Raw genomic sequence first — 12,829 nt, 5'->3', positions numbered from 1 at the left:
CAAAAGGATTGAGAACTAAGTGCGGTGGACAATAATAATAACGCCATGTAAACTTCAGGATGTCTCCAGTTCTGGGTCAGTCTGCCATCCCTGTGATTTTCATTAGTGCTCTGAATGACCCTACTTTCTGCCTGCTCAGTCACCACCCTTGGAATAATGCTGCATATTTACCACTGCTGAGGTTCAAAGACTTGAATTAGGAAAGAAAAAAAAAAGATTTGTCATGCCCCTTTGCCCTACCTTTATTTTTAACATCTGGAACAGTTTGGAACATTGGTTGCAAAGATGAGGCATTACTAGTTCATGGAGAAACTTATCCACCCTGTTGTGGCAAGACTCTTTACCCTCTTTAAAGTAAGAAGAAGAGGGACACTGGTTTGCCCCAATTCTACATCTCTAAATCTCCAGTCATAAACTGCTGAATGCTGTGTTATAAAGGGTGACACATTATTTCTCTAATGGGAGAAATCCTACTCAGCATTGCATATTCGTGGATCAGTTTTTAAACAAAACAGATGTGCATAAGCATTGAAATATATGTACCTGAGACAGATTGTATAGATGCTGAATTGTATATACTATCAGATTCTCGACAGCAAATCAGAGTTTCATTTCTGCAAAAAACAGATTATTGAAAGAAGACAAGCAGTAGACCTATAATGCCTGCATCAACCAAAATCTATCCAGTAACTTTCCAGTAAGGTGCCATTACAATAATGGTTGTTTATAGCCGGTAATATTTTAATGACAGGCTGCCAGAAAATAATATAGTCACTTTGGCACCAGCAGTTTCTCCCCTTTAAATATGAAATACACACTTCCCTTCCTCGGAAACAGAAGGCAGAGACCTGTGCTGTCTGTGAAGCCTGTGTGGATTGCCTTAGCTATGTTAATAACAGCTGTGACCGTATATAGAGGAAATGGTCTCATTTTCCACATATCAAACGTTGAAGCTGCCGTATAGCAGTGCCTTACAATTTCCCTACCTGTTGAGTACAGAATTGTGCCTGCAGACAGATTGGAATGCATGGAAATGAAGGTTTGAAGGATCTTTTAATTATACAGATAAAGCACAAAATACACAGGTTCCGCTTTGGTTATAATTATTGCGTCTCGAATCGTCTTTCAAAATTTCCCCAGTAACGCCTTTGTGTCCATTATGTGTTATTAAGCCTTCCTGACTGAAACACCTTTGGGTAGCTTTCTCCCTAATGTGAGCTGTTAGTGTTCCTGGTGAATAGGATACAGAGTCAAAAGGCGAGTTGCAGATAAGCAAGTTCCTGTTTGAAGGGAGGAGTCTCAGAAGATGGTGTTTGCATAATGCACAGCTAAAAAAGAGAGAGGCTCCATCTGCACATTTTAGTACAAAGACCCAAACCTCAAAGAAACATGGTGTGCTAATTAATCTCCTGGAGTACATTGTGCAGTGCACATTTATGGTGGTACTTAGGAAAGCTTCTTTTTAATCTTGCGCAGGCTGCTCTCAACCAGCTCACAGCTGTGATCTTTTTTTCTGTGTAAACCCATATTTCGAATAATTTGATATTTTCTTTTGTGCTGTCACATTCATTATGTGCTTATTGTGTGCCTCTGCACAGGCAACTGGGATGAAGCCCAGAGATAAAGTACTTTAAAAACAGATTTTAAAAGTCCCATACTGTATATCTGGGCCAGGTTCCATGAAATTAAATGTAAACTACTTTTTAGAGAGGGTGTTTATTAGGAAACAACCCAAAAATAATTTTGCTTGTTTTCCTGTTTACCTTTCTAATAAATTTCAAAAGAAGGAGCTTTCTAAAGAAGGCCTCTGAATGTCAGCTTAGATTTTAATGTTCTGGTTAATGCCATGATCTTTAAGTCATGTGATTAATTTCACAGAATAGTCACTTTAAAGCAATTAATATTCCGCTCTTCTGTTAAAGCAGAAATGCTCTGCATCTCTAATCTGTAATCTGAGAATAACTCATGACTACTGAATGCAAGACCATATGTGAAAGTCCAGAAAGGTTGCGTCACTTGTGTGGTCTTGCATCATCGCAGCAGTGTAACTGAGGTTATGTCAAGCTACTTTCCTCAAAGCTGTCTAGCTGCTGAACGAGGGAGAGGAACAAAGCCTCAATGTGTTGGATGCAAAAAGAATCCATCATTTTGAAGCAGAGAGGAAGCAGCAGGTTAAGACGTCTTCCAGTAAGACACTCAGTTCTCCCAAGTCCCATGGGTAAAGATTTTGAAATGGGAAACCAGAACAATGGAGAGTCCTTTCCTTTCCTTTTAGAAATAAAAAGTGGGTGAAAAAGAACATTCTGAAATGGGTCGGTAATGTAAAACTGACAGGTTGGGGTGGCACTCCTCCTGGTGGATCACAGTTTTCCCTCCAATGCCCCAGTAGGGTGCACTGTACTGTAGGAGGTGCTTTTCAGCAGTCGAGATGTTAAACCAAGGGCATTAAAGATCCTGGGACACTGTTCATAAGAGATAGGAGCAGGGGTAATGGTTTTCTGGCTCACATAAGCACTGGCCTGGGCAATGTGCTCTCATTAAAGTTTCTTCTTCATTCCACTGGTGATGAAATTTCTTGCTTTTTCACCTAATGTACTGTGTAATGGGGCTGCACTCCAGCAGTGGGTGAAATAGGTCCCTCTTACTGATGCAGGTACCCTCCTGTGTGTGAAGTGTTTTGGGACCCAATGGGATGAAAGGAGAGCAGGCATTAGGTTCCAGTCTATTATCCTGGCTTGTGTTAACCAGCAAACATCCTAGGGAATTTACCAGGTCTCCCCCATCAGTAAATCATATACAGTATATATGGGAGAAGGCTTTCGGGGTTTTCCTGAGCTCAAATAGAATTTCAGAAATCTATTTTATATATGATGATATTTTCAAGTGATGATGTTTTCTCCATAACGGGTCAGTAAAATTTGATTTCATCTTGTTCTTGAGTAGGTTAAGTTCTATAAAACCATACCATGCTGTACGGAGGTAAAACCAGGGTCATGTGTAGCATAGCCAACTGTAGACATGGTGAAGTCATGAGATATAAAGTAAGGTACCACAGTGGGATACAGTGACAAAGCAAAGTCAATGCAAACCATCGAGCAAAAATAGTGCGCAAATTTCATAGTAACGTTGTATTATGGCAGAGCGCAGGCTGGTGGCTCATTTAGGATTATTTAGACAAGAAATCGCATCCGCTATGCAAAGTGAAACAGGAGCCTTTTAGTGCACTTAAAGGGCCTGGGTGGGTCTGTTTGTTATATTGCTGGAACTGTGCTGTACACTCAGCCACAATGATTAACGTGCCAATATCAGCGGTTGTGCGTCAGTGACAGAAATACAAGTGTCCATTATCATAACTGTCAGGGAAACTCCCACTTAACAACTATTTTGCCACTCTGATATTCCAGAAAGGGTCGGATTTGTTTTTTCTTGAAGGCGGTGCGTTATTGTTCAGTTGCCTGTGTGGCTTTTAACGTTCATGGACACTGAGAGTCTCGTCGAATGTAAATCAGCAGGGATGATCCAAAGTGCCAGTCTGTAGTGCTACCTTTTCCGCTGAGCGTTTTCTATTGCTCTTCCTTTCACCTTTTCTTGCTTCTCGTATTTCCTTGTATTTTTCCCCATGCTGTTTGGGATTTGCTCAATCTTTGACCTGTAAAATGGAAGAGATGCAAAGGGACTTAAAGACCCAGAAGAGTGTGACCACGAGGGAAGTAGTGTTATGTAATTGGATATGCCAACAAGAATGTGTAGCAGACTGCTGCCTAATTTTCATTCTGTGCCCTGGTGGATTTGCTGATTTCTTGTAACAGTCATCCAATCTAATTGTTGTTTCCGAGAACAGAGTCATGGAAAGGGGTAAAAGCCGGCAAACTGTGCCATGTGCAGTCCGAGCACATGAGTACAGGAAGATCCCCAGAACTGGAAAATGATGCCCTTATCTTGCACAAATCAACCAGCTGCTTCTGTAGGGCTGAAGGCACCTCCTCTTCCAACAAGAGGGTATAAAGTAATGCAGGGTCCTGCACACTTCACAGCCTCCATCCTTCAGCAATTAATGAGGGCACCTCTAGCCCAGCAGACAGACTTTAATTTGGGACTAAGGGGAAGAACAAAGTCTTAAATGAAAAATGAGTTGTAGATCTAAATAAAATGTGCTTTGTGGATGGTCAAAGAAGACTGCTAGCTTAAAAGAATTATTGTACGTCATGACTCAGTCAAAGGTACAGGTTTTGTATTTCTTTAACCACTGTGACATTTGAGACTTTCTCATGCAAAGCAAACAGCTCTATTGAATCAGTATTCTGGTAATTACACAGCACTCTGACGTGGGGAATAAGGATCTGAGACGCAAAACAGGATAGCCAGTTGCTTGACGTCAGTACTGTAATTACTTTCAATTATCATATTCATGCAGGGAAATGAAGTAAACTGCATCTGTGATAGAGAAGGTCCGACAAAATCACCCTAATTCATATGATTACTTTGCAATTTGTAAAGCACCACGGGGTTCTTTTTTCGTGGTCCTGTCATGAGGTCAGTCAGGCAGTGCAAGCTAACAAGGGTTTTAACTGTCACACAAATCTGGTTCCCCTTTACTACTCATGTGATCACAGAAAGGCTGCACGTTCATAATTTCCACCGTTGGAACACCGGTAACACTTGCTCCCAAAGGACAGTCAGAAGTGATAAAATTCAGAAATTAAGCTCCTTCCTGAGTGTGTGGAATTCATGTAGCTGTGGAGCTCAAGCCCTGTCTTTTTTCTTATTACTTTTCACGGTGGAATTCCCCTCCACCTCCTTTAACAATGTAATTGATTCTGTTGTTATAAAAGACACTTCCCTGTCCACACTCCGTAGGTCACAGTTTCTAAAAAGCACTAGAGCAGAGTAGTTCAGTTTGTGTCTATTGCTTATTTGGAAGCAACATTAAGTAACAGTGTACCTGCCGAATATAAAAAAGTGGAACTGGAACTTTTTTTTAGGTCACTGAGAAATCCAATTTTAATATTTAATATTTAATATTTTTAATATTGAAGGTGGCTTATGAGGGCCCTACCCTTTCCCACAATCCTAGGCTGCCATTAAGAATATGAATGTATTGTTTCTATGTACTGTGTATGTGTGTAGAAAGCTTTTCTTTACACAGGGATGTACTGTATGTAAGAGCCTTTGGAATAAGATACCCAGTCACGCTGTCAAATCTGACCCCTCAAGATCCTGTAAAGAAACTGAAGGCAGTGGCCATCATCGGAAGGCCTCCTCTCGTGTGCAGACTGTTGCAGATTGTTTCAGGCAGGCTGGCACAGTCTACATTCTGCAGGTGTCCTGGCCAGGATATAGTCCTGGCGTGTGCCTTAGGCTTCAGGAATGGGCACTAGGCAGCTTTCTCAGAACGTATGGGTGAATAGTTGATAGAGCACTTAGGAAGGAGGAGGAGTCTTTTTGTCTCACACTGGGTCATAGGGGTGTCTGTAATGAGCTACTCAGGTATATTGATGATGTAGGCTTCTCTCAACAGGTGTTGGGAGAAGATTCCCTTACAACCAAACAGGCTTGATAGGCCCAGTGGTCTCCTCTCTCACTCGTCTTCCTCTCTCCTTCTGCTCTGACGTGCCCGTTACCTGTCTTCCAGCACTTCAACGAGAACATGGAGGACTTCTCCAACGAGCTCTTCAGCAGCTTCTTCGACGATCACCTGCTTGCGGAGAAAAACCCCCTGCTGGATATGGAGATGGACCCCCCCACGCCTGACATCCAGGCTGAGCACAGCTACTCGCTGAGCGGGGACTCTGCGCCACAGAGCCCCTCTCTCCCCATCAAGATGGACGAGGGGGGAAAAGGTCAGATCATCGATGGAAAACTCTGGGTTCTCCTTTTGTTTCTTCTGTCTAAGTTCCCTTTCCCTTCAATTAACTCGGCTTTTGCTTGTGTGCATGCTTGCTGGTTTCCTTCTGACAGCAGGAAGCTGTTGAAAACCTGGTTTATATATACTAAATAATCTAGAAAGGCCCGATCTGCAATGCACAGAAAAAGAAAACGGGATTTTGTATTGAATTGGAGTGGCAGACTGAATACAGGTTCTTTTTTTTATCATGGGGCATGTCAGCGCCATTCTGAAAATGAACTAGAATTGTACTGTGCCTAATAATTCTAAATGCGCGCTAGACGTCGTGTGCAAAGAAAACAAACGGCATCCTTAAAACGGGACATAGTCCCTTCTAACTTGTCGCTGCTGGCCGCTCGGCTCTCCGTCAGCTTTTTTCTGTTTGTTTTAATGGGGAATGTGTCCCTGCTGAGCAGCCGGCAAAACCACCAAGACACTAGAGTTCTCCGTCCGCCTCTGTTCCCCTGCCCTTTCTCCTGGAGTTCCAGTGCAGCACAGGGAACCCAGATGAGAATGCCGAAATGACTGGAAATACTCCTGCCAGTCCCCGCCTCCGGTGAGGGAATAATGTTGGGGATTCCAGGCTTTGATCCAATATACACACACAAGCACGCTGACAGCCATGTGGCTCTCAGGCTAACTGGCTGAGTTAGAGCAGAAATGTGTTTTTTTTGTGTGTGTGTGTCGATTGTGTCATGGCCAAGTTAGAAAACCTATCAATAAAAATTAAGAAATGGATCTGCTTTCTGACTTGGTCACTCTTGGGCAAATTGTCAGGTCCATGAGTGCTAAATTAAAATACATTAGCAAAAAGCAAAAAGTCTTGGCTCTGTATACAGTCTCCTCCTGCCAAATGAGACCTTCTGACTTGAGTTCAGACCCTGGGCCGATTCAGTGCACACTTCTGAACTCTAAAACTTCATTGAAACCACATTATTTGGAGGCAATTGCAAAATACAGGCTAATTTGTCAATTATTTAAAAAACGCGAGTTTAAATGAAAACACTGATAAAACAAAGCAGACCTTCATTTAAATCTCTTCTATAATTAAATCCGGATTGATTTTGCTTTCCTTACCCAAGATGTGGTGTTAGTCGCACTCCAGAGAAAAAGATTTTATTAAATTATCCACTTATACAAATTCCCTGTGCTCACTTGCCGAAATTTTAAACTGCGGCTTTTTCAAATAAATAATTGAAGTAGGTCTAGTTTAATTATGTCTAGGTCAATAATATCACTGTAATAGAAGACTCTGAAAATAAAAAACTAGAGCACATTTTTGGGTGAGACATTTTTATAGCTTTTCAGAACTGGAGAATAACTATAGAATTGTATACACTGACTGGATTTACAGTGTACATTAATATATATAGAAGGAAAGTGCACGTACAGTCAGCTGTCCATATAAACACATACATTGTGACCAGTGTGCACTGTGGAGTTGAATCAAGTTGAGTTGAATCTCTGAATGCTTGGACCAGACAAGCTATTTTGATAACAGACCCCTTAGAGCCTGCGTTCTGAACTCTCCAGAGAGATCCAGAGAGTCATGTCATCATAACTGCTGCATCCTATATTCTGAGGTTTGTTCCACTCAAACACATGGATCCTGGGTAGTGCACTCCCACTGACAATGACAGCAGACGCTGACCAGCTACGTGAGGCTGTGTACCATGTCCTTCCACGCAGGCAAGCAATCACAGACACAGCTGGTGGCCACATTGAGGCAGCATTGATGCCTTCTGCCATGTAGTGTCCTTTTGCGAGGGGAATAGACCTTTGGTGTCTGGAACAAGCTATTCAAGCATGTTTTTCAAGCTGATGCACAGGCTTCTGAGCTGCTGGTAATCAAACAGCCTGGACGGGCCGAGTGACTGCAGTTTGTAACCTTCCTTATGTTCTTACAGTTGTATTCTCTCCTCACCCCATTGTGCACAGTATTCAAAGTATCATTGTTTAAGCAGGCTGGGTTTATAAGCACCCTGTACATAACAGCATAATGCTTATAGTCTTAAAAGGATATATACAGTTCATGCACAATTATTGATTTTAGCAAGAAGGCTTTAAAACCTCCTTTTCTCTCAGCATGAGAGTATCTTTATCGTATCAGCTCATGATCATTAGTTAAATAACCAAGCTGGTAAAACATGAGACATCTACTTTACAAGTCTTTTTTTTTTTTGGGAGGAGGCTTAATTTGATGAGTTCTCACCAGGAGGCACCCAGGCTGGGGCCCAGCTAATGAGCCACTCCAACACTCAGGAGCAGTTTGTCCTGTGAGCCCTTAAACAGGCTATGCAAATAAAAACTCTGCTTCAAAGCAAGAGGGTGGGACTCACTCCAGAACACAGTTGCAAGGTTGCAAAGAGATTTGCTTGTTCTGACCTTCTTACTCTGATGGAAGCCAGCCTCCATACAATGATCAATAGAGCTTTCTCATGCCCAACACCATACTGTATGTACACAGCCATACTGTCGAACTCCCCAAATAGTTAGACCCTCTTTTCAATTCTGATATGTGTATTACATGTATACTATCCTACTATAGTATACTAAAGTATAGTATAGTATATAGTACTATAGTATACTTATCAGTACGATGTGGCTCCTTGAGATAAACTCCATACTACATGGTTAGCACTGTGAAGGCTGGGGTTCAAATCTCACCTAGCCATCTTCCCCTCTAGCCAGCAGCCATATCACCCTGCAACTCACAACTGGCAACCCACTGAAGCTAAGCAGGTGTGAGCCTGGTCAGTACCTGGATGGGAGACCTCCTGGGAAAAACTAAGGTTGCTGCTGGAAGAGGTGTTAGTGGGGCCAGCAGGGGGCGCTCACCCTGTGGTCCATGTGGGTCCTAATGCCCCAGTATAGTGATGGGGACACTATACTGTAAACAGGCGCCGTCCTTCGGATGAGATGTAAAACCGAGGTCCTGACTCTCTGTGGTCATTAAAAATCCCAGGGCGCTTCTCGAAAAGAGTAGGGGTGTAACCCCGGTGTCCTGGCCAAATTTCCAATTGGCCCTTACCAATCATGGCCTCCTAATAATCCCCCTCTATGAATTGGCTACATCACTCTGCTCTCCTCCCCACTGATATCTGATGTGTGGTGAGCGTTCTGGCGCACTATGGCTGCCGTCGCATCATCCAGGTGGATGCTACACATTGGTGGTGGTGGAGGGGAGTCCCCATTACCTGTAAAGCGCTTTGAGTGGAGTGTCCAGAAAAGCGCTATATAAGTGTAAGCAATTATTAATTATTATTAAAGCTCTCATAAAGCATAAGATTTCTTATGATGTATCTTTTCCATTGCGGACCTTTAAGAAACATGAGAGATCTCACCTGAGGGGGAAGTATTTGTTAGCTATTGCCCTTTTATGTGCAGTACTGATAACCTAAAAAAGAATTAAATGTGAAGATCAATTAGTAATGACTTGATTTCCAACATTTCAGCTTTAGAAGTCACCATTATGTTGTGGTTTTGTTAGGACATTTCATTTGCTAGTGTAACAAGAGCTCTGCGTGTCACTTTTGTTGCAGGATTATTTAGCTCTGTCACCATCTTATTTATTGACCTTCAGTTTCAGGGATGTGTTTATTGAGCTGTAATCCTGTTCCCATGGGAACCCCAGAAGGGGCCAGCATCAGTGCCCTGTCTTCCACAGCCTGTGGAAAAGCTTCATTAACCCACAGAAAGAAGTAGCCTGGTGGTTTAAAATACTGATGGTCGTTGAAAGGCGGAACTTTGAGAAAATGGCTTCGGCTCCTTTCAGATGAAACCTGAAAAATAACTGAGGTTTGATTACTGTGAAAACATGAGTTACAGGAGCCATCACATGTCATTCATGTTTCTCTTGTGTTCGCGGAACTGACGGAGCCCTTAAGATCTTAATAAATGTGAAATGTCATGATTTATAGATCTTTCTTTCTTTCTTTGAGTTCTGGGTGATTCAGGGCGACAATATGAACATATTCGTGCATACAGTTCCAAGAAGGTGCTTAGAGTCTTTATGTTGACAAGCCTTGTTTTTTTAACATAGTGGCTATGACCTTAATGTGAAGAATTAGGTTAATGCTGCATCCTAGTTAATCTTTACCTCTAACTGTATTTTTGATAAAGGCTCCATAGACTGAACTCCAGCGCCTACTGAGATGTATAGGATGAAATAAGCTCATTGATCCTGGCACTGAGTAGTCTGCAGGTTTTACATGGAAAACTGTAAAAGATTTATATATTGCACGTAATGAATCTCCTACTGTAGCATTTCCTCTTCCCCTCCAGGTTCTTTTGATGGACCGCAACGTGCCTTTCGTTAAAAATCAAACTTGAAAGAAAAGCCCTCATCTTTTACAAGGCCCTGTGATGTTTGATCGATCCAATCACTGAAGACAGCTGAAAAAGCCCTCCTTACTAACAAGGACCCCCGGTTGTTTTTTTCCAAACCCTGTGCTTCACTTTGAAATATCAGCAGCAAGACTCTTTAACAGGAAGGACCGTGAAGGGCTTCAGCCGTGTGCAGTGCCGCTGCGAGTGGCCGCTGGGTCTCACATTTGGCTTTCCAGCGAGCAACGCAATCTGCTTCACATTAGCTCTCCGCCATTACGGAGGACCTTCCAAACCATGTGTTGAAGAGCAGGAGGAGTGTGTCTCACCTGGTGGTTTATTGTCAAGCCCCTCTTCAAAAGCACCACAAGCTCCTGGGCGTTATTACTGTATCATAAACAGTTTATTGAGTGGATGCATGTGTTGTCCAATGAGACTGATGTTCAAAGCCATTACTAAACAGTTTAAAAAGTGCAGAACTTAAGGTGGCATAAACAGAATGAATTCAATGCAATATTCTTAAATTCAATACAATACAAAATCCCCATGTGCAGGCTCTTATCATTATGCATGGCGGATACCACCTTCAAAAGCCCAAATCATTCTTTGTCTAAGCTTGCCTTCTGATGTTGATGTGGTTTAAGGTGCACAGGGCACAGCCTGTGGTGTTTGGAACAGCTCACTCTTGACTTTTTTACCGTCCTGGGGCTTAGATCACCCCGAGCAGGGCTGAAGCCCTTTGCGTGATATTTGCATTTGCAGTGCTGGGCCGAGCACTGGGGTGTTGGCGCTCGGTGCTCAGCCTTGTTTGTGCTTGCCGCTGTTTTGCAGATTCCGATGGGAGTATCTGGTCCTTCGGTCATGACCTGACTGCCATCCTGGTGAAGCAGGAGCCAAACCTGCTGGCTGAACCAGCCCCGTCCCCCCTCATGGGCAACCCCCCGCAGCCGCTGAACTTGGCCCCCCCGCCCAGAGAGAACCCCCCGGAGGACATGGTAAGGGCAAGGGAAAAGCAAAGGCTAGCAAAGATTCAAGGCATTTTTTTATTTGAATGACACTGCTGAATCTGCTCCTGATTAGGACTGGGTTAGTAATAATAATAATAATAATAATAATAATAATAATAATAATAATAATAATAATAATAATAACTGCTTACACTTATATAGCACTTTTCTGGACACTCCACTCAAAGCTCTTTACAGGTCATGGGGATCCCCTCCACCACCACCAGTGTGCAGCCCCACCTGCTCTCAGTGGGGAGGAGAGCAGAGTGATGAAGCCAGTTCAGAGATGGGGATTATTAGGAGGCCATGATGGTCAAAGGCCAATGGGAAATTTGGCCAGGACACTGGGGTAACACCCCTACTCTTTTCGAGAAACACCCTGGGATTTTTAATGACCACAGAGAGTCAGGACCTCGGTTTTACACTATACTGGGGCATTAGGACCCACACAGACTGCAGGGTGAGCGCCCCCTACCAGCCCCAGTAACACCTCTTCCAGCAGCAACCTTAGTTTTCCCCAGGAGGTCTCCCATCCAGGTACGGACCAGGCTCACACCTGCTGAGCTCCAGTGGGCTGCCAGCTGTGGGCTGCAGGGGGATATAGCTGCTGGCATTGCTTCCTTGCAACTCTGGGGTCCTGGGTTCCATTTCTGGGGAGGGGTTCCTGTGTATGTTCTCCCCGTGTTTGTGTGGGGTTCCTCCAGGTGCTCCAGATTCTTCCCACAGTCCAAAGACATACTAGTAGGTTAATTGGCTTCTGGGAAAACTGGCCCTGGTGCAAGTGCGTGTGTGTGTGTGATTGTGTCAGTGTGTGCCCTGCGGTGGACTAGCGCCCCCTCCAGGGTGTATCCTGCCTTGCTCCCATTGCTTGCCTGGATAGGCTCCGTCTCCCCCGACTCTGTACTGGATAACGGATGGTCAGATGACTGAATCACAATGCAAGCTAGTTTCTGGATGGAAAAATTAGGTACGAGTTGAATATAATGACAATAACTGCAGAAAATCGAATATATGTGAGGAATATCAATGTACTTGGTATACATTAGTGCGTTTCCGCCTGATCAGTCAATCAATATGGAGCAGAATGTGAATACGACAGGGGAAGGTTTGGGCCCACGATGGAAATTTTGTAATATCCAGACTTTTCCTTGACTTACTGCTGTCATTGTCCATGCAGTGATGGTTCCTACATTTTTCACTTTTTGATTTTCTTTGATTTATTTATAACTGTGACACATTCTGGCCTAATTATGCTTGTATGTCTATTTGGAGGTGTCTGTGTCTATTTCATTTTTATCAGTAGTGGTCTACGCTATGAAAAAGTTTCTGTCTGGAGACCGGGTGGTCTTCATCCTCTGCAGTGCTATGAAATGCATAACATTCTTCGGAAAAGCAAGCATAGTAATAGCCAGTGAGAAATTTGATGGAATGAATCAGAATTTTAAATGACCCAGGCATCCAGTGCTGCCTTCCAAGCAGTAATCCTCTTCTTAATGTCTTCACACTGCTTCGTGTTAAGAGTTTGCATTCTTCATATCTGAGTCTGAACTTTTCACCACATACTGTATAGAATTTGGCACACTGTGTTTGTAAGATATCATAGCTGGAAAAT

The 12,829-nt window shown here is 43.2% G+C and overlaps 1 protein-coding gene across 2 annotated transcripts in view; it reads left to right on the top strand.

The window, feature by feature from the left end:
* Positions 1 to 12,829, top strand: part of creb3l1 (cAMP responsive element binding protein 3-like 1) — a 46,814-nt gene that overhangs the window by 14,147 nt on the left and 19,838 nt on the right. For both annotated transcript variants that reach the window (XR_015928084.1, XM_088611281.1), the window contains exons 2-3: positions 5,633 to 5,840; positions 11,042 to 11,205. Coding sequence is in view for 1 of the 2 variants with exons in the window: in XM_088611281.1 (XP_088467407.1) it covers positions 5,633 to 5,840; positions 11,042 to 11,205 (372 nt within the window). In the remaining variant the exon portion in view is untranslated. The remainder of the gene's footprint in view (positions 1 to 5,632; positions 5,841 to 11,041; positions 11,206 to 12,829) is intronic.

This window comes from Lepisosteus platostomus, chromosome 18 (genome assembly GCF_059453375.1).
Source record: "Lepisosteus platostomus isolate fLepPlt1 chromosome 18, fLepPlt1.hap1, whole genome shotgun sequence".
In the NCBI taxonomy this organism is placed as follows: Eukaryota; Metazoa; Chordata; class Actinopteri; order Semionotiformes; family Lepisosteidae; genus Lepisosteus; species Lepisosteus platostomus.
Note: the sequence above shows the minus strand (reverse complement) of the source record. Positions and strands in the feature narration are given on the sequence as shown.